This window comes from Festucalex cinctus, chromosome 10 (assembly GCF_051991245.1).
Source record: "Festucalex cinctus isolate MCC-2025b chromosome 10, RoL_Fcin_1.0, whole genome shotgun sequence".
Classification (NCBI taxonomy): domain Eukaryota; kingdom Metazoa; phylum Chordata; class Actinopteri; order Syngnathiformes; family Syngnathidae; genus Festucalex; species Festucalex cinctus.
In genome coordinates, this window is record NC_135420.1 from 6,761,467 (window position 1) to 6,782,973 (window position 21,507).

Sequence of the window (21,507 nt, forward strand, 5' to 3'; positions counted from 1 at the left end):
TCCACGGGATGAAATGGAGAATCCATGGCAGCCTGCAATCGGCGCGCAGCCAGTGAGCGCGCGTCGGTATGCTGCTATTTTCGTCCGGGAGAGGAGGCGCAAACCGCCCTGTCACGGACGGGATCAAACGGAGACTCCTTAGCAGCCCCCAATCGACACGCTCCACGGGACAAAATGGAGAATCCATGGCAGTCCTCAATCGACGAGCAGCCAGTGATTGCGCGCCGGTATGCCGCTATCTCCGTCCGGGATAGGAGGCGCGAACCGCCCCGCAACCAACGGGATCAAACGAAGACTCCTTCGGAGCCCTCAGTAGACACGCACTCCGCTGCCAACACCGTCTGGGAGAGGAAGCGAGAACCGCCCCGTTACCAACGGCATCAAACGGAGTACCCTTAGCAGCTCTCAATCGACGTGCAGTCGGTGAGTGCACGCCGATACGCCGCTAACTTCGTCTGGGACAGGAGGCGAAACCGCCCCGTCACCAACGGCATCAACTGGAGCGTAGCAGCCTTCAAGCGACACGCAGTCAGTCAGTACGCGTCGATATACTGCTACCTTTGTCTGGGATAGGAGGCGAGAACCGCCCTGTCACCAGCTGGACCAAACGGAGAAGTTCCTGAGACCGCAATGGAGACGGCACCTCGGCCACATCGTCCGCCTGGGAGGGCAACCAGCGGGTTGCATCCGGCACGGCCACCCCTGCTGCGAACGACGTCCCCACAGAGGCCTGACAAGTGGAAGGGGTTTGATCACCCCAATGAGCTTATTCCACTCTCCCAGTCGCCACCAAGTTGCAAAATTGCAACGAAAAGTGATAATCAGCCCGAACATTCCTATGACACTCCCAAGGCCAGGGGCCACAGGAGAAGCAGACGCCACCAGCTGAAGGCGCCATGTAACCGGCAACAGCCGGTAAATGAGCGGCCACCGCAGTGGTAATGCGCCGCTCCCACTAGGACAGCAGGCCATTTCATCCTCCAAGTCAATCTGCTGCTATTTTCGTGTCGTTAACGGAATAAAGCGAAACCCTGCGCATTGATAGCAGCCGAGTCCATTCGGAGGCGAAGCGCATCACACAGCGGCCCTAACGACACGTAAGTAGAAGTTTGTGCCGTCATAAGCTAGCAGTTGGTATGACCCACGGTACCGCAGCTAGCCAAGCGCATCAAAGCCAAAATAGTGAGACAATCCAAGCGAGGAGAGGATACGAAATCATTCGTCCCGTCTCTGCCAGCCCGCATGGTGAAATCCTGCAATCGCGGCAGGAGGATATCAATACGCACTACACACCCGTACACAACGGAGGCAACAGCATCGGGTGCGACACCGCAACCTAGGCGGTGTGTTGGGACACCATACTAACCCTCAGCTAACGCAAATCTAAACAACGGGTTGCTGACACACCACGTAGGCCACAACTCAGATTGTGCTGGCACAAGCTAGCAGAGTGCACGATAACCAATGCCGCAAGCCGCAAACATCAGGGCGGTGTCGGCTCTCAGCCAGCCGCTGAGTAGCGTGGCGCCACAATTTAGAAGAGGAGACGTAAATGCCTTACCTTCCCTGGCAAGCTCTTTTCAGCACAGTAAAAGGCACCATGGTATCGAAAGCATCGGTTGCCGTGTCAGCACATGAGCGACCGTCGAGGCAGCAGTCCTCCTTCCGGCAGTGTTTACAGCGAGCGACGTCCTCCACGGCCGCCTCCACTCGACGCGCAGTCAGTCAGTGCGCGTCGAAATGTTGCTTCCTTCGTCGAGACCCGCCCGGCCACCAACGGAATCAAACGGAGCTCCCCGCAATGACGGCGGCAGACACTGTGAGGAGGGAACGTCCCCCCCGCGATGGAAGAGTGGCGAATCGGCTCCGTGAAGCGAGGGTGCCCACACAGCGGATAAGGATTCGCTAAATGGCGTCCCAAACTAGCAGTCGGCTTGATAAACAACACCTTAACTAGCCAAAAAACATCAAAGCCGCTGGTGCTCCCGACCAGAGAGTTGTGTCAGCCTGAAACTACACACTCCCACCGCCAGTAAAACAAGCTAGGAGAGGATACTCTCAACCGTATCGTCACCCGCAAGTCATAAACAAAGCAATCCAAACTGCTTTCATTAAAGATGTTAACTTAGCTCATACGCGCCCCGGCCTGAAGCTGTACAGAGCCGAGAGGTCGCAGAAGTGGAGAAATCCCGCAGGAGAGCTCCAGTCTATCCATACAAATCACAAAAGAGAAAATGCTGAACCGTCGCAGCCAAGGGTGGCGAGGAACACCAGCAGCCCCGATCAACCAGATCACAGGCTACTCGCGACGGACGGAGCGTATAACGCTGTGCGAGAAAGGTTAAAGAGGATGTGTTTTGGCGACGTTCCCTTTTATACACGGGATTACATCGGCCGGACCCATTGACAAGCATATTTTGTCATTCTTACTCGATGACGCTGTCGTGACAAGGGGAATTCCGTGCTGGTTACAGCACCGCCACCTGGGCGTCGGGAGGGACGAAATAGAACTCCCTTTACCCAGTACTCAAAGTTCCTGGGCTTGTTGGTGGAAAAAGGCCTATTCGCAGCTATTAACGCAAAATCAAGAAAATCCCACAAAATCGCACTTACCTGCAACTTACACCAACACCGCAACTTTCCCGCAATAACTACATTTTAAAAATGCACGTTTCATTTCAGTTTTTTTTTTTTTTTGCCTGAAATGGCTTCGCGGGCAGTCTAGTAGCAGTATCTAACTCAAGACGAAGAAATAAATCACGAAGAAGAAAGCCCTCAAGTCGGAGCTGAACTCAGGAAGAAGAAAGCCTGCAGCAATCATTAAAAAAAAAAAAGCCTGCGAAATTCTTAAAATTTGCAGAAAAACTGTTTGAGCAATAGCAACAACAAAAATCACAACTTTTATTGCAACTTTTAGAAAAATTGGCCACGAAATCAGGCATTTTAGCCCGCAACAATCAGAAAAAATGCGCACGAAATCCTGGAGGGACTGATTAGTAAAGAGACACAAATTATATTTAACACGTGTGTGCTAAAATTCACCCCTGGCATTTTCCATTAGCTTGCTTTTACAACACCACTTTAAAACAAATAAGTAGTTTCCTATTCCCATGATTATCATTGACTATAGTTTTATTTTGAAGCCTGGAAAATGGGCCTTTCCTTGTGAGTATCGTGATCAAGAAAATCTTTATGCAAACCAAATCCTTACAACTTTAGAAGGACAAATGCGTGTAATGTGTCTTGACCCTCATTTGACTCTAAATCACGTGTTATCACCACTTCAGTGAAGTGCTGCTTAATGCAATACATTTAAAAGTCACCATTCCAAGCATATGTAGATAATGACGTTCAGTAATAGATTAATTTAGCAATTACAACAGATTTATGCGGCACTCTCAATGCTTTTGACAGGTTGGTAATATACTGACAGCATTTGCAATGATTACTCATGAATCATCCATCAAGGTCATTCACAATGATGCCATTTGTGTTCGAGACTCTTAATTGACAGTGACACTGCACAACAACTGTCAAACTGATGAAGAGTGTACCTTGACTTATGAGTTAATTGTTTTGTCACGTTTTTTTCATAGGAAATATAATTTACAAAGGAATGCCCACCCACCGCCCACTTGCACTTGGTACGAATTACGAAAATAGGGCCTTTAAAATTGAATATGATAGTTGAATACGATTTTCATGTTTCTCCATGGGTGGCACGGTGGTTGACTGGTAAGCACGTCCGCCTCCCAGTACTGAGGACTTGGGTTCGAGTCCAGGCTCCGGTCTTCCTGGGTGGAGTTTGCATGTTCTCCCCATGCCTGCGTGGGTCTTCTCCGGGTACTCCGGTCTCCTCCCACATTCCAAAGACATGCATGGCAGATTAATTGGGCGATCCAAATTGTCCCTAAGTGTGCTTGTGAGTGTGGATGGTTCTTTGTTTCTGTGTGCCCTGCGATTGGCTGGCAACCAGTCCAGGGTGTACCCTGCCTCCTGCCCAAAGCCAGCTGAGATAGGCTCCAGCACCCCCCGTGACCCTTGTGAGGAATAAGCAGTCAAGAAATGGATGTTTCTCCATCTGGCGTCTGCACCTTGGCCAACAGGGGGCAGTGTATCCCTAAATTTAATGATTAAACAAAGAGGATCCCTTACACCGAAAAGCCGAAAAACAGCATTTTTTTTTTTTTTTGGTAGCGCCTGTGATTATTGTTATATTCTGTCTGTATGTATTGCTGCACCATTTCTTTTCAAATATCAGTTGCTTAAATTAATGCATTATATTTATAGGCACCTTTCTAGACACTCAAGGACACCGTACAATTTAAAATAGAATAGAATGACCTTTATTACCATTGTTTACAACGGTAAACATTGTGTAACACACAAAATTGGACATGACACTCCAGTATACACATATACAAATAATTTAAAATAATTAAACGATAAAAAAAAGATAAAAAGAATTTAGAATATGTATGGACAAAAATTTACACAAGAGAATATTTGCATATGAAAGCAGAATATTTACACTGGGAATTTTCTTCACAGGGGAATGATCATGGATTCCTTGGTTGACTTTGTACATCAGTTATCAGAGTAGTGCAATAATAAAATAGTGCAATCAGGCAATATTGTGCAAATAAGCATAAACATGTAAATAAAAAGATTTCTAAAAATAGGGAAGTCCTAAGGAAGTATTGCACGGGTTTATATGCATTTGTATGAGGTAGTATATTAACATTAAATATTTACTTAGTTTCAAGAGCATTTGTGGGGAGTTTAGTTATTGTGCAATTTTTATTTAAGGAGGTGATGGCTCTGGGGAAAAAACTGTCTCTGAGCCTGTTGGTTTTAGTTTTGTGTGACAAGTAGCATCTTCCGGAGGGCAGCAGGTCAAAGAGGTGGTGGCCGGGATGAGTGGAGTCCTTTATAATGTTATCAGCTCTATTATGGTAGCGAGAGCAGGCAATGTCCTCCAAGCTGGGCAGAGAGCAATCGATGGAATGGAATGTGTACTTGTTGAAGATCAGATAGATATGGGGGGCGATGTTATGGATAGCCTTGAATGCTAACAGAAGGATTTTGAATTGAATGTGAGACTGAACCGGGAGCCAATGGAGCTGGTGGAGAACAGTGGTGATTATGTTGGGTGGAGGGAGCTCGAGTTATGATGCGGGCAGCTGAATTCTGGACCAACTGGAGTTTATGGAGGTATTTGTGAGGGAGGCCGAAAAGGAGAGAATTACAGTGGTCAAGATGGGAGGTAACAAGACTGTGGACCAAGATGCCAGCAGTGTGGGGGGTCAGGGAGGATGGATGGATGGATGGATGGATGGATGGATGGATTCCAGCTCAATGACGGAACATGGGAAATAATTGTCATGTCCTAATGTATGATTGACTGCTGCCCAATTCTTGCCCACGGTCAGCTCTGATAGACAACAGATTTAGAAATAGATGGGCTAATGAACTGAAATTAGATGGATGGATGTTTTCATGCAACACTCACTTGTTTCAATAGTATCAAATATGGTCAGTATATGCTTAATTTTGAAGGCAAACATGAATTATATTCCGTTATTGGTGTAATTGTATAGTCATGGACATGCTTTGTTGTTGATTTCACTGTTGAAACTGTTGGGCGTGCTGTGCCTTTTTGATGGTGGGTCCATTAATCATGCTGCATTTACGTGCATAAAATGCAGAGTCAGTCTTTACGCTCATGCAAACTAACGCAGGCCCCAAGTAATTATTTATGTATGTAACATTTTTGGCCCATTTCATCCATAAATCTTAAGGATATTCCATAACAACGGATAAGAAAACATAACTTCGACATATAAATACCAGAGGTGGATGTGTCAATGAATTTTGAGCATCTGTCAATCGGCAATCGGCACCACCGTTCTGGCATTGTCAATATTTCAAGCTGAACCACATTGTAATCGTCAAGCCGTCATTCCTCAGTGAAATGGATGTGCGTTAATGTTTCCTTCATTCGCAGTGGACGTCCGTCAATGTTTCCGTCAATGATAGAATGCCCAGCCCAGATCCGTTAGTACTGCCTCAGTTATTGATGATTACATTGAAGCACCTCATCCACATAAGCAATCGAGTCAAAGAGTGTGGTCAGACACAGCAGAAGGAAGAATGCAGCTTTCAAGGTAGGGTCCGAAGGATTTCTTGGCGTCAACTACAGTACTTAATGCTTATAATAAGAAGGTGAGACGACCAACGAATGTCTGCCGTCACCATACTTGAGAGACATTCCAGTACTCTATGTCATCCGTCTACAAAATGGGCATTCCGTCATTGACTAACCCGGTGATTTACGATTACATATTGACAAACGAAAACCCACATCCGACACGGTCATATTTGTCAAGTTCCGTAGCGGTCATGTTTTTAAAAAAGTGCTATTTTCCAGTTCTCCGATATTGACTGCCGAGGCTGAGTGAAGCGTGAGTCATTCTGTTCCATCAAACGAAAAGCGGTTAGCGCATAACCTCCATTGATGTATGCCGTAAAACATCCACATTTGTTGTTTTTTCTGTGGCAGTGTTCCTACAACCCTCCCCAAAGGTACTTGGTGCTAGTAAATGTGCTGCAGAGCCCCCAGGCCATGACAAAGGTACCATACAACTAGATACAAGTCATCAAGTCTGATGTTTCATCAGAAGCGTGATGAAAATATGTTTGAAGGTTGAAAAGTATTGTTTTAAACAACTTTGAGGTCACCTTTGAATGTAAAGCCTGCCCAAGTACTTCCCCACAGCCATTAATTCCAACCTTTATTTCATTATTATTCATGACTGTCATCATTTGCTACTATTCACACCCACATTGCAAGAATGAGCAGAGGAACTAAATATGACAGAGTTGCATTCATGGAATATTAATTGTCTTAGTAGCCATACTTTAGAGGAGTGTCATTCTGTCTGGCTTTACCCCGCCTTGCTCATCTTCCACTAGCCCCATTCTCTGGTAGCTCTTAATTAGACCTTTGGAGTAACGGGTTCTGTTTCATGCAAGCTTTGCAGTCTAATGGGATTCCGTAAGGTTTGGCACTCATTAATCTTAATTTAAATTATTAAAATTTGTGTGTACTGCACATGCTCAGCCAATCAGGACAGGCGTAATCAACCTTGTTTACATAGAAAAAGGCAGTGGCCTCTCCATCTTTTTTTCTTAAATGACATACGATGACAACGTGACCAGTGATAGCTTCATTAGAAGTCTAGTCTCCTGACACACTATATATGTTCTGGATGCAAAGGTCTTAGCATGTCGGGAATGTGTCCTGTACATCAGGGTATATGGGGGTATATGGCGTATACCCACTACTTTTTCGGTCTATTTTGCACCCATCCACTTCTAAATCCTCAATTTTGTGTCTACCCACTTTTGAATCCTCCTTGATGCGCACCCGCACAGGTCCCACCCTCTGTTGTCTCTAACTGGCTGGCCTGTTACTCGCTGCCTTATTGCTTAATTAAGACATGAGGACTGATGCGCCAAATAGAAAATGAGTAGGGCGGGTCATGCCGAGGACTTTATTTCTAACAGGTAAGGTGCCAGTGCCACTCCAGTTGATTGACACGTTACTCTGTCTCCTACGCGATGATCATAAATGTGAGCGAGTCCAAAATAAACGTATTTCCAGTGAGTGACGGCATGATGATGACCATAGCCTACTGTACATTCAATGAAAACATGATTCACAGGTCAGTTTTAAAGTAATTTCCAAAAGAATCATTGTTTTACACTGGCAATAAGACTGTACAGAGGAGGATTTTGTCACAAATTCATTGTAGTTAAACTGTGCGTGTCGGCTAACCCTAACATTATGAAATGTAACGTTATCCTAACGTTATCAGCTTAGCCTTAAACTAGCTAGCTCCGAGAGCCCACAGGTGGGCCCAGCAGCCATTTTGGAAAAAGCCGAGTAATGCACGTCGCCAGCAAGGTATGTGCCCGGACACGTTATACATCATTTAAAAGCTGAGCTGTGAGAGATTTGTATGATGCCTAATTTTAAGATACAATCATATTTGCAGGCTCATTGGGCATTTAAGCCAGACAGTTGTAGATGCAAAAAAAAAAGAAAAGAAAAAAAGCACATGCAGCTCACCATATCTGGTGTCCTACATTCCCAACATGTGCAACTCCATCCAAAATGGTAATGTTTCTCTCAAGATGAATTCTCGCGGTATTTGTGAGTCCACAAACTCCGGGGAAAACATCTTGTACCTTCAGACCAATCACAGAGTGACATTGTGTTTGGGGGCAGGATATGGAACTGTGAGGAAACCAGGAAGCCAGCGCCGACGCCGGGGCTAACAAACAAACCTAACATGGACGAATGGACGCTACAATTAATTCTGTTTTTGCAGAATTACTCACCGTTTCCTTGTTGAATGTTGAACAGCCAAAAGTGCTTTGTGCATTTCTCGCTGGTAAGATGTTCGTGCTTTCCCCCCCTCCAACAAGAACGAAGACGAAATTTTCACCCTTGGCCGTGATTGGTTAAAACAAACATGTACAGTGCTGCATCGTCCAATCAGCTCTAATTATTGTACAAAATGTCTCGCCTTTCCCGAGCAAATTACTGTGGAGAGGTACCAGATGGATATTGCGGAGAACTGCCCTTGAGTGAAGCGCAGTATCAATCTGGCTATTGCCAGGTTACCAAAATGGTCCTCAAACATCGAAAAGGGCTTGAGGACCAAAAAAAAATTCTTCCACACTCACCCTTTGTCTGTTGCAAGGTGCGTCCAAATTCCCAAATATGCACAATCATCGACTCAGGTTGACTTGTAGCCCCAGCTTGGCTCCAAGGGTTAGCCTGCCAACACTCGTCAACAAACGCTTGTTTCCGAATGATACCATGTTTGGTCCAATAGAAAGATGTTTTATCGGTCACAAGATCCACGCAACCCAATGACTGTCTTTGTGCGTCAAATGGTCCTCCTTCCAAACCTCTGTCGTCACTTTAGCCATGCAGTCATAGCGAAGCTTCTCGGTGCTGGACGTTTTGAAAAGCCAATCAGATCCTCCAAACATCGACGTGCTGGTTGCTAGGGTAACACGTTTTGAACACAAATACCCTACGCGTAAACCCTCCAGTGTCATAAAGCCACGTTTCTGGTTGCTACAACCTGCCAAATACGCACAATATTCACCCATTATTATGTTCGTTTGCGTTAGTGTTCATGGCTAGAGCTCTGCAATAAGCAACAAAAGCAAAGGAATCACGTGGGGAGTGATTGTCACACTATGTGGTCCAATTCCCTCGTCTTACTTTGTCTGTCATGGCCAATGACAATGTGCGTAAAAGGTCCACCCTCGTACGATGCATGAAGCAGTCGCAGCGAAACCTCATGCATATTGAACAGCCAATGAGATTCTGAATATATCGAGGTCTTGCTTGCTTTTTTGTTTTTTTTCCAAGGCCAGATGCGCTAAATGCCATGACACAGAAGCTCATAGTGCATCATAACGTGGCATAAAGGGCCATATCTCTTTGCTGTGCTTGCAACATCATAAAGTTCTTTGGGTATTTTTGCCTCTTCTCGTTCTGGCAGCTGGTCCACAACAGCTGTCAATCATTGTTAACGTGTGGCATTTGTCATTTACTCAAAGTGGCAGACACATTTCCTACACTGCCAAAATGCCTGCGCTAATGCCCATTTTGGGACGCGTGACGTCAACGTTTGGATCTCTATGGAGGGAGAATTGAGGGAAAATCAGCAAATTGGGTCTGAATGTTTGAAAGTCATTGTCTTTGATGTAATGTTTTAATATGTAAAAAAAAAAAAAAAACATCTGCAAAAAATCGTCTGTTTTGTTTTTGTTTTGCTGATTTTAAAGCGCCTAATCTTGCCCAGTCAATTGGTCGGAACCCAATTGTAACGAGTAAACTAAATGATAAAATTACTTATTATTTTAAATTTGTTAATGTCTGTCCACAGATTACTTCACTTTTACTTTTCAGAAAATCGACCTGCGTAGGTTGCTCTATTTGCCGAACGGATAAGGATGCTACACATTTATTTGGAACAATGTAAGAAAAATTTAGCAAGAACTACTTGAGATGTTTGAAAGGTCAACATTATCCTCTGATAATGTAATTTTTTTTTTTTTTCTTCTAGATATTCATCATGTTTTGTTGTAAAAACATAGCTGTTCTTACAGTCTTGGAAACATAGATATATTTCCACACATTTCCAGACTTGAAAATTTAGCAAAACAAATTCCATATGTTCCACTCTTGCATATGAACACTGGCCTCATCTTGACTTGTTCACTAATCAATCTATAGAATTAGTAAAAATATTACTTTTGTGTATTGCTCATTTACAGTCTATGGTGGCAAACAATGTCATATTATTACATTCACAGTGAATGTTAAGTTTGTACTAACTAGTAAATAAATACAGTATCATTGGGGAGCTCTTGATGTGAATGTAGATGAGGTCAAATATTTCAAGGTCAGGCTTTCACTTTAGTACTGTCACTGTTGTATTTGTGACATGAAGGACTGTCAATGAGTGAGAAAAATGAAAGCACTTGTAAAATGTGCACTGATATTCATGTGTGTTTAGGAAGTTTCAGTGGAGCTTGGCTGGGCTCATGAAGCCACAAGAAAGGGCGAGGAAGAGGATGGTGGAAGTGCGGAAACAGACAGGGGCAGTGGAGACGACTGTGATGATGAAGATGGATGTGAAGCATCTGGTGAGTTCTTTTTTCTCTCTCTTATTAACTTCACCAGAATTTTCACATTGATTTTACATTCTCACTTATGAATTGCCTTCAAGTTTGTTGACACGTCATCAAATGTATTATGAACAAGGAGGATGTGTCATTGCAGTCCTAATGCACTTTGATTTATAGAGACCACTCAATAATATATTATACTCAAAACCAAAAAAGTACTGTAGGTAGGCATCTAAACAATTATGTTTTGCAATTGTTCAAAAAAAATACAATACTCAATTCAAAAAATACATTGAGAAGCCTTAATTTCCTTCCATAGATATTGCTTAATGTCTAAGTATATTACACTATATTTTACAAAGACAAGAACACCCCATTACACACTGTAAAACGTTTTACCCCACTTAAACTAAAAAAAAAAGATGTCCAGATATCACATCTAAAATATTTGATTTCACAGAAACTAAATTGAGTGACTTCGTATGACCTGATTATTTCATGTTGATGTAAACAACTTGAACCAACGTTAATTCTTTGCCTTGATCCAAAATATTTTCTTAACATTTTAGTTACTGAAACTAATTCATTTACTTTTACTAACTGAATTAACATATTTCATTTGACATCCGGCATTTTATAAAGTAGGCTACCACTGATTGTCACTGAGCAGCAGCAGGTGCTCATAGACCATTTGGTGATCTAAAAAAAATAAAAAATAAATAAAAAATCAGACAACAGCAAAAAATAACATATTATCTAACGAGCAAATGAGACCGGATAAACGTGTGATAACAGGACTACACAATCTATAAAGCTGTAATTTATCAATATCATAACAAAGACTGCTTTCTGAAATCAGTGTTGACCCTCATACTACGAAATTCTTAACACTCACCCAAAGCTCAACAATAGGGATGGGCGAGTACCGATACCAGCCTTTTTTCAAGTACTCGAGTACTCGACACAGACGAGTACAAGCGACCGATGGCAGAGGGGGAAGACGTTAAGTGAGTCCTCTTTGCCTGTAACTGGCGCTAGCTTGCAGCAGTTTTTCACCAAAACTTCACCGGTTTGGAAATACTTCAAAATTGTGAATCTTAAACTGAAAGAGCATTTCTGTGTTTTATTTTGAGCGTTAAGACTATTGATGAGTGACTGTGCTGTTTTTTTTGTCAAAATTAAAGGAAATATATTTGTTTAAAAATATCTTTTAGTGATTTTTTTTTTATTTGTCAAAATGTACTACTGGTATCGGCAGTTGGAATCGGTATCGGTGAGTACTGAGGGTCTTAGTATCGGTATCGGTCTGAAAAAAAGTGGTATCGAACATCCCTACTCAACTTTTTGCACATTTGCGACCCCTTTGGCAAAACGTGGAATGGACCCCAGCGACGTGCACACGGCAGGGGCGTGCAGGACTTCTCGGGCACGAGCAAACCTCCAAGTTAATTGAACAAACGTCAACACGGAGTGCAACGCCTTTTTCATATGCTTAATAATGTCTGCAGAGGTAAGAAACGTACTAATCTACGGAGCCCCGAACGGTAGAAAAAAAAAACATCTTTGTGTTCCCTCGCAAAGATTGCGAGATTTTTTATTGTAAATTTTAATATTACGTATTATTTAATACTACTGTGTACTACTGTGTAGGTATAAAATTAAAAGGGAAATATTCAGGACTTACAATTAATATAACCAGCACCGTGGTGAGTGAAATGACACAATCACATGCCCACAAATTTGCCAATAAGTTGGAATTTACAGTACAATATTATATTGTCCTGTGTTTTCATCAGTACCTGTCACGTGTAATATTCTGGCCACTCATGCTCAGTAATTAGGTTGCTACTAACAAATTCTGTTTTTTTTTTTACTGAAAACACTTAACAGGATCCCTGTATGGGATAATGAGAGCCTAGCAACTTCATTGTTTGCGTCAACCATTCAGAGTATATCATCTCAGTATCGTGAATGGTGACTTGCATGAGTTAGGTTTATATTTCACAGTGTTGCTTTCATTTTATTGTTGACCATTCTGACAAGATGATGCAGACTTGCTTGGAGTAGCAGTTGGAAAATTATCTTATGAAAGAAAATTTATATTCACATTATTACTGAGGAAATCTGCATTTAGAGTTTCTTTCACACTTATTTTATACTTATCGGTACAACCGTACCCCTCCATCCATCCATCCATTTTCTTGACCGCTTATTCCTCACAAGGGTCGCGGGACAACCGTACCCCACACACTGATATTTTCGCCGTAGAGGAGAAAAAATAAGCTTACCGCTGGCTTCACTTCTTGTTTGGCATGAGCAATCCATCCATCCATCCATCCATCCATTTTCTTGACCGCTTATTCCTCACAAGGGTCGCGGGGGGTGCTGGCGCCTATCTCAGCTGGCTCTGGGCAGTAGGCGGGGGACACCCTGGACTGGTTGCCAACCAATCGCAGGGCACACAGAGACAAACAACCATCCACACTCACACGCACACCTAGGGACAATTCGGAGCGCCCAATTAACCTGCCATGCATGTCTTTGGAATGTGGGAGGAGACCGGAGTACCCGGAGAAGACCCACGCGGGCACGGGGAGAACATGCAAACTCCACCCAGGAGGGTCCGAGCCTGGACTCGAACCGGAGACCTCAGAACTGGGAAGCGGACGTGCTAACCACTCGACTACCGTGCCGCCGCATGAGCAATCCATGTTATTTATTTATTTTTTTATTTTTACGTCCGTGCTGTCAGCCTGCGAATCCACCTCATAGTCTAACGATCTTTTTTTTGAAGCTTTGAGCCAGGTCAGCACAGTAGCGATTTTCTTAACATTTTCTTAACTCAAGAATTCTGGTTGTACGGTTGGCGAACATCGAGCTGGGGAGTTGGTGGTAGCATCGGGCTAGCCGCTAGGCTAGCATCACGTCGAATGACGCAAGCACACTTCTCTCGTCAGCACTGATATATATATATCACAACTGGAGTAATCATGCGCTTGGTGATCAGCGCACGGACTTGTATATTATATGTAAGTAAGTGGATATTTTGGGATCAAAATATATATTGTCAAGCGTACCGGAACGCTGACATACTATGACAGTACGTTCTTTGCACATTGAGAAGTACCATGACGCTCAAGGGAGATTTTTAGAAGTGCCGGAGCTCCGTACCGGTGCGTTCCGGCACACTTAAAACACTGACTCCATGTATGTAGCACAACAGCAGCCTTTTCTTCTTAACTTGAGGATAGCTGTGCCCTCTTCACTGTCTTTCTACTTGGGGCTCAAATCTCTTACACATTTATCAGATGCACCCTGAATACTTATCAGGGTCTGCTCTATTTGTCATCATGAAGACATGAGGATGTCACAGTTGGTCTTACACACAGCAGCAATTCAGCAGTTCCCTTTCACTAGCTTTCTGTCTTTGTTTTGTCATATCTCATTTCTCTCACCTCAGGAATTCAGAGAGATTAAAACAGATTGATTTTGTTCTAGTCAGAGCAGCACGATCCTCCCCTCGATCCTTCTTCCCCCCAGACGTGTTCTTTAAGTCAATAATGTAAATGTAATCACAGCTTCTTCTCTCCTCTCCACTCTTCTGTATAGAGTCACAAACAATTATATTGTTGTTACAAATGTAACATCACTGACTCACATTGCAGTCATGAACTACGTTTTATTATGGAAAGTGATCATCTTTTCTCTCTCTCTCTCTCTCTCTCTCTCTCTCTCTCTCTCTCTCACTCAAAAGTACTGTCACTCATATATTACAATACAGTATCGCAAATCACAACAAATTTGTGCCTTTAACATTCAAAATGCATGTTGGTATGTGTACTACGGTTTGAATCATTGTAGGAGTGGTTACCAGTTGATCTTCACTCTCGTGGGTATTTGATGACCATGAAAAAATAAATTAGGAGAAAAACAAAACAAAGTCAAATTCGTCCCATTTCTGGAAAGTCATGAAATGTATTATAATTTCAGACTTATACTTAAAGGCCCAGTCTGCCGGTTTCACACTGGAAAAGGCACTTTTTAAATACAGGATTTAAACAAACAAACTACTTCTCAATTTAGAGATCTGGGCTTCTCTTCATTTCTGGTGGTGATTTTGTCCTAAACCCCCACGCACCAGCCTGTATTTTGCCATTTTGTGTTTGTTTTGTAAACAGTGGGACATTTCTGTGGAAATTCACACATGTAAGCTTCTGTGAGTGAGTGAGTGAGTGAGTGAAAAAAAAAAGAAAAATCCGTGCGTGCTTTCAAATTGCTGCGGGAGTGATGTCACGCAGCCGACGAATTCGCCCGGCCCCATTTGTGACACGTCAGCCCCTGCTCTGTGATTGGCTGGAGGGGTATAAACACTGTCTTTCCACAGAAGCGTCCTGCTGTTTACAAAACAAACACAAAATGGCAAAATACAGGCTGGAGAGGGTGCGGGTTTAGGACAAAATCACCACCAGAAATGAAGACAAGCCCTGATCTGTAAATTAAGAAGTGTCACGCCGCCACCAGGCGTGGCGGTTCATGCTTTTAATTTTGTGTCTCTGTTTCCCGTTTTACTTTGAAATCCTAACTCTCCTCTCACCCCAGGTCACTTGCCCTTCCTGCCACGCCATAATTACCGGTCCCCGCCCTTGATTATCACCACCTGCCACCAATCACCTACTGCAATAAAAGCCACCTGCATTCTCCCCTCAGGGCCGAAGTGTCACCGTCAGTGCATGGAAGCGTCCCACAGTCCTTATGTCCTTGTTCATGTTGCCTAGCGTTGTTGCCTTGTTTTTGTGCCTTTTCCTCCCTTTTGGAGCGCCTTTAGTTACCCCTTTTGCCTTGTGCCCTTTTTCCTCCCTAGCGGAGCGCTTTCTGTTGTCCCCAGTACCTTTTGCCTGTTTTTTCCTCCCTAGTGGAGCGCTTTTTGTTCTCCACTTTTTCCCCTCCCTGTTCTCCTCTCAGTTTGAGAGGAGACCTCTGTTGGCCGGAAATAAACCTGCTGCCTTGGTGGCCTACCTTACGCCTGCGTCTGAGTCCTACTTGACCCCGCCTTGTCAAGAAGTAGTTTGTTTGTTTAAATCCTGTATTTAAAAAGTGCCTTTTCCAGAGTGAAACCGGCAGACTGGGCCTTTAATCTACTATGTGATTATGGTCTACTTAATAAGAACTACACAAGAGCTATTGTATATTTAGTGCTATACTCACCACTGGTGTCTGAAAGGTGCGAATGTTTGGTGGTGGTTGGAATATGCCGTAGGCACACACTGGCAGCCACGCTTTCGTCAGCCTGCCCAAGTGCAGCTGTGGCTACTTCAGTAGCTTGTCACCACCAGAGTTGTGAATGTGTGAGCGCACGAATAATATAGCCATTGTGAAGCATCTTTCAGTGTCCAAAAAAGTGCTATATACACACAGTATAGGTCTACATGTCAAACTTTGAAAAATGTAAATGATCAATTTCAAGGGAAATTGTATTATTTTCCACTGCCTGCTACCTGCTAAGTTTGATCTACATTTCTAAGCATTCATGGCTGTTTGAATGGGACCAGAAATAAGAGTTAAAATGTAGCAAGATCTAATCTACTCTAGTGACTATAAAAATGAATCCTTTGGTTCAGATTTATCAGTGCTGTAAAATGAAACTGCCTTTTTGTCCAATCCATACACTCAGTAATACTGAGGTTGCAAACATGCTCGGAATAAAATCAGTATGCTTTCCTACAGAGCTGTGCTGGACATCCATACTTCCCTTGCCTAATTTTCGTAGTCATTCATCATATGGGGAATTGGCCTCAACAAGCTTAAGTAATAATGTCACATATATTGTATATGGTAACAATTTTAAGTTTAACCGTTGAGGCTCTATTCCAGGGATGGGTGTCGAGGGCCGACGTCCTGCAGGTTTTGGAGGTTTCCCTTTTCCAACACAAGCTGATTCCAATCAACAGGATCGTTATCAGGCTTATGCAGAGCTTGTTGATGAGCTGATCATATATCATTTGTGTTGGAGAAGGGAAACATCCAAAACCTGCATGACTTCAGCCCTTGAGGACCGAGTTTGCCCCTTCCTTAACTCTATGCATGGGTGGAGTTTCCGTTCTTTTGGTATTTTTGTAGACTTTGCCCCTGTAGAACCAGGCGTAATGGGTGTTTGCGCCATTGTGGGATGGTACAAAGCGTGTCCCCGGCCTATCATAGCAGCGGAGAAGGGTTCAGAGCGCAGTCAACCCGAGTACGCTGGTGTCCCGACAGTACAGCATACCCGTCGGAATAGGATACCTCACACCTCTGCGTATACGCAATGTCCGACAGAACACCTAGCTTGAAATTGCATAAACAGAAACATACTCGCTAGGGTCCGGGCATGACAGTGACAGATAAAATTAAATATCTCTTCTTGCGAATGATGTGATGTGAACAATTTGAATTTCAAATTTAAATTTAACATCTAACAAGCAAATCTGTGTCAAAATGGGCAAAGAATTTGATGAGTTATGATGAATTTAACACAGCCAACTTAGTACAAGTGAATGGAGGAGATCTTTAGGGACTCCCGGTTCAAGATGGTGGCTAAGTCTGCACATTCACAAACAGCGGAGGCTAGTGGTTATTGTCAGTAGCCCATCCATTCCAGCTGCCCGACTATAATGCTACAGGACTTTTACAGTCACTAAAGAATGTTCAAAGTGCTTTACAATGACTTCTAAAACAGGAAGCGGGAACATGTTACAGTATTGTAAAACCTGATCTGATTCTGTGCATGTACTTCTTTTTTGCATAAGGGCTTCTTCTACGCATTGCGGCCATGGAGTGCAACATAAGCTGGCTGTGACAGCATACAACATACAGTTTGTATGATGCCACAGACACCACTGTGTGACCGCTATACACTTTGATTTTCTGGCTGATATGAAACACTAATGCCTTGGTCAGACTACACGAAAACAGCCCGATTTTAGCCCGACCGACGTGTCGCGGACAAACGGGGCATGTCGTAAACGATTTTGGGTTGTCTTGACGTAGTGTCGGACGTAAAGTGTGACACGTTCAATGATTGGTCGCCTGTTGTCTAGGACGGTTCACGACCATCACGACGAAAGTCTAGCATGTCAGAATTTTTGCTTGTCTTGTCGCACGATGTGACATACCTACGTTGTCGTCCTTTTGGTTCCGCAGCACTGACCAATAGCGAGATGGAGCGAAACGTCAATCATAGCACCCTGGCTCGTTTTTTTTTTTGCCCTGGATAGCCCAATCCAGACAGGTGCAACACGAAAATATTTGACCCCGCTGGAACTCACACAATAATGTGAACGGGTTCACTTGTAGCTATTGTGCGACATTTACTTTCATTTAAATGGAATGATCGAATGGAATTAAATGATCGGCGGAACAGCATTTTGGGATCAAAACATGCATTGTCAAGCGTATTGGAACGCTGACAGTTACGTTCGTGGCACGTTGAGAAGTACCTGAACGCTCAAGGGAGATTTTTAGAAGTGCGGGAGCGCCGTACTGGTGCGTTCCGGACTTCCGGCCCACTTAAAACACTGCCCTGTACCCCTAACAAGTAAAATTACAATTCTCAGAAGATAACAATTTATCTGTATTTGATGTTAAATTGATTTGATTTGCATCGATACAATATTGTAGATTTGTAGTGACACTAGAATTGATTTCTTTTGGAAATATATCATTTTATTCATTCTTTCTCATGTTTCCCTTTTAAATTCTTTGTTTCTGTCCACTACTAGATGGGGTATCATCTGTAGCTACCTCCTGCTCTAGTTATTTGTGTGCGTGTTCATGTTTGTGTGTGTGGGGGTGCGTGCGTGTGTGTTTACTTCCTCCCAGGGGAACTGAGGCTGAAGTAATGAAATGCTCATTACTGATTCAGCTAGAAATGCTAGAGATACATTTACAAAACTACACACACACCACACAAGATGCGCGAACACATACGCACACACATGCACACATATGCTATACTATCTAGACACCTTTCAAGGTCATCTTTTAAGTGTGTGTTTGTGAGCATTGTGTGTGCGAGTTTGAGAGACAGCAACAGAATACTTAATGTATTTGCAGCAAAATCCGGACATAATTGGACCTCATTTGACAGTTTTGTACAAAACATCACATTCATTTGATATCAGACATGAATGGATTTTTACACTCACTTGTGCACAGTTAACAGACACCACAGATATCAGTTGTCATTTTAACTTTCTCTCCTCAGATCAGTCTTACCTGACATCCGCTGACCAATTCATCAACTTGAGTGACATGCAGTAGAGCTCTGTGCCAAATCTGTATTTGGATCAGCACTTACTTATTTCTTCAGTAGGTATCCGAAAAGTTCTATTCCAATTCCAAGCAACAAGTAATCATCTTGTGCTTGAGAAAAGGGGTGAATAAATCACACAGTGGCAGATTGGATGAGTGAGTAGATCCCCTGGGGGAGACGGTCAAACACCTTGACTCCTTGACTGGTTGGGCAAAATCGCACGCAACTTCAAGGACTCTGCCCAGAGTGTAGATCAGTGTTCCACAGCCAGGACAAAAACCACATTGTTCCTAATGAATCTGAAATTTGACTTCCCACTGGTGAATCCTCTCCAACACCCCGAATAGACCTTCTTAGAGAGACTGAGGAGTGTGATGCCCCACTTCACTTGGAACATACCCTTAAAAAGGGGGCCAACCACCTCGGCCTTCCAGTCCAGAAGCACTGTCTCCGATGTCCACACAATGTTGTAAAAGTGTGTCAACTAGAGCAGCCCGACAGCATCACGGGCCTTTGCCGTAGGACATGGGATGGTGTCTGTGGAAATTAGTTTTTCGAAATATTCTCCACCCGATTGACAATGTTCCAAGCACATGGTTGATAGTGCAGTGTTTCCCTATCCCTAGACAAAGGCGCTGTTACCAGAATACTGTAAAAGAGGCAAAAAAAAAAAAGAATACCTCGCGAATATCATTCAGGCAAACCATCATAATCCACATGTACTATTTGAAACTATTGTTTCAGTACTTAAACCTCTTCAGCCTAAATGCACAAACTCTTCCCCTGAAATGTGCAATACCTTCCTTCAATTCTTTATTGATAAGATCGACAAAGCTAGAGCACTCACCACCACCAACATCACCTCTGACCCTTCCATTCAGGTCCATGGCTCGGTGGTGCTAAATTCATTTGAAGCCATTTCCCTGAGATAGCTAGAAGTTGTTGTCCACCAGATTAAGCCATCTGGCTCCCCATGTGATTCTGTTCCCCCTCATTTCTTTAAAGAGGTTCTTCCGACTATCGGCAATTCAATTCTGGCTATTATCAACAGTAGCCTGTCTTCTGGCGTAGTCCCCAAACAATTTAAACATTCTGTGGTGCAACCACTCCTGAAGAAACCCTGTCTTAGACCACTGTGTACTGTCAAATTTTAGCCCATTTCCAAACTGCCTTTTATCTCTAAAATTCTGGAGAAACTTGTACACATGCAACTAAGCACTTTCTTGGAGGAAAGTAACATCTTGGAGGTTTTCCAGTCAGCCTCTAAGAAGATGCATAGCACAGAGTCAGCCCTGTTCAGAGTTTTTAATGACATTCCCCTGGCAAATGACTCTGGAGACTATGTATGTCTCATACTGTTAGACCTGACTGCAGCGTTTGATACAGTGGACCACAGTATTCTGTTGGGTCGTTTACAGCACCAGGTGGGCATTGGTGGTAGCACTCTTGAGTGGTCTTAATCCTATTTGGCCGACAGAACATTCTGTGTTCGCCTTGGATGCTCCAAGTCCCGCACCGCCCCACTGTCATATGGTGTTCCACAAGGTTCTGTATTGGGGCCCATTCTGTTCTCATTATATTTACTGCCCTCGGGCTCCATCCTTAGAAAACATGGAATCTCTTTTCACTGCTGTGCGGATGACAGTCAGATCTATGTCCCGCTTAGTAAAAAGGGCGCTTTCTCATTGAGGCCTCTTTTTTTCCTGTCTGGAAGAAATCAAAGCCTGGATGGCTTTAAATTTCTTGAACTTCAATGAGAAGAAAACAGAAGTTATGGTCTTTGGTCCCAGTGGCTCTTCTCATCCTGCCGACTTGGGTCCTCTGGCACAATATCTGAAGCCAACAGCCTCAATCCTGGGTGTCAAGATGGACAGTGACTTTAAACTGGACAGGCAAATTGCCGCTGTTAAATCCAGCTTTTTTCATCTTAGACAGCTGGCTAAGGTAAAAAATCTCCTATCTCAGCAGCACTTAGAAATGGTAATCCATGCCTTTGTTACGTCTCGGCTGGGTTACTGTAATGCACTTTATTTTGGAATCAGCCAGTCCTCCCTTCAGCGTCTCCAGCTTGTCCAAAATGCTGCTCGTCTCTTTACTGGTGCCCGTAAGAGGGAACGCATAACCCCTATCCTGGCCTCTCTTCACTGGCTGCAGAGGGCTAAGCGGAGGCTTAGAGCTGTTGCCGGCCCCTCCGTTTGGAACGACCTTCCACTAAATATTAGGCAACCCCCCTCTTTATCCTCTTTTAAAACACGTCTTAAAACACATCTGTATTCTTTGGCTTTTGGTGCACCGTGAGACTTGTTTTTGGTCTTTTGTGGTATGTATGAATTTGATGTTTAGTCTACTTATTTATGCATTTATTTATTTATTTATTTATTCACTCGCCTATTTCTTATTAATTTACTGATGCAAAATGTATTTACTTAAAAAAAAAACTTGTATACGCACTTCAAAGTGTTTGCTTTGTTCTTGTTTTGTTACCTTTTTCTTTACTGCAA

The 21,507-nt window shown here is 43.4% G+C and overlaps 1 protein-coding gene across 2 annotated transcripts in view; it reads left to right on the forward strand.

The window, feature by feature from the left end:
- Positions 1-21,507, forward strand: part of LOC144027723 (glypican-5-like) — a 97,218-nt gene that overhangs the window by 36,535 nt on the left and 39,176 nt on the right. The window contains exons 9-10 of one of the 2 annotated variants that reach the window (XM_077535498.1): positions 10,608-10,737; positions 15,319-15,739. In XM_077535498.1, the coding sequence (XP_077391624.1) occupies positions 10,608-10,737; positions 15,319-15,494 (306 nt within the window). In that variant the 3' untranslated portion in view covers positions 15,495-15,739. Of the gene's footprint in view, positions 1-10,607; positions 10,738-15,318; positions 15,740-21,507 lie in introns of those variants that run through there. The other variant, XM_077535497.1, reaches the window with a different exon arrangement.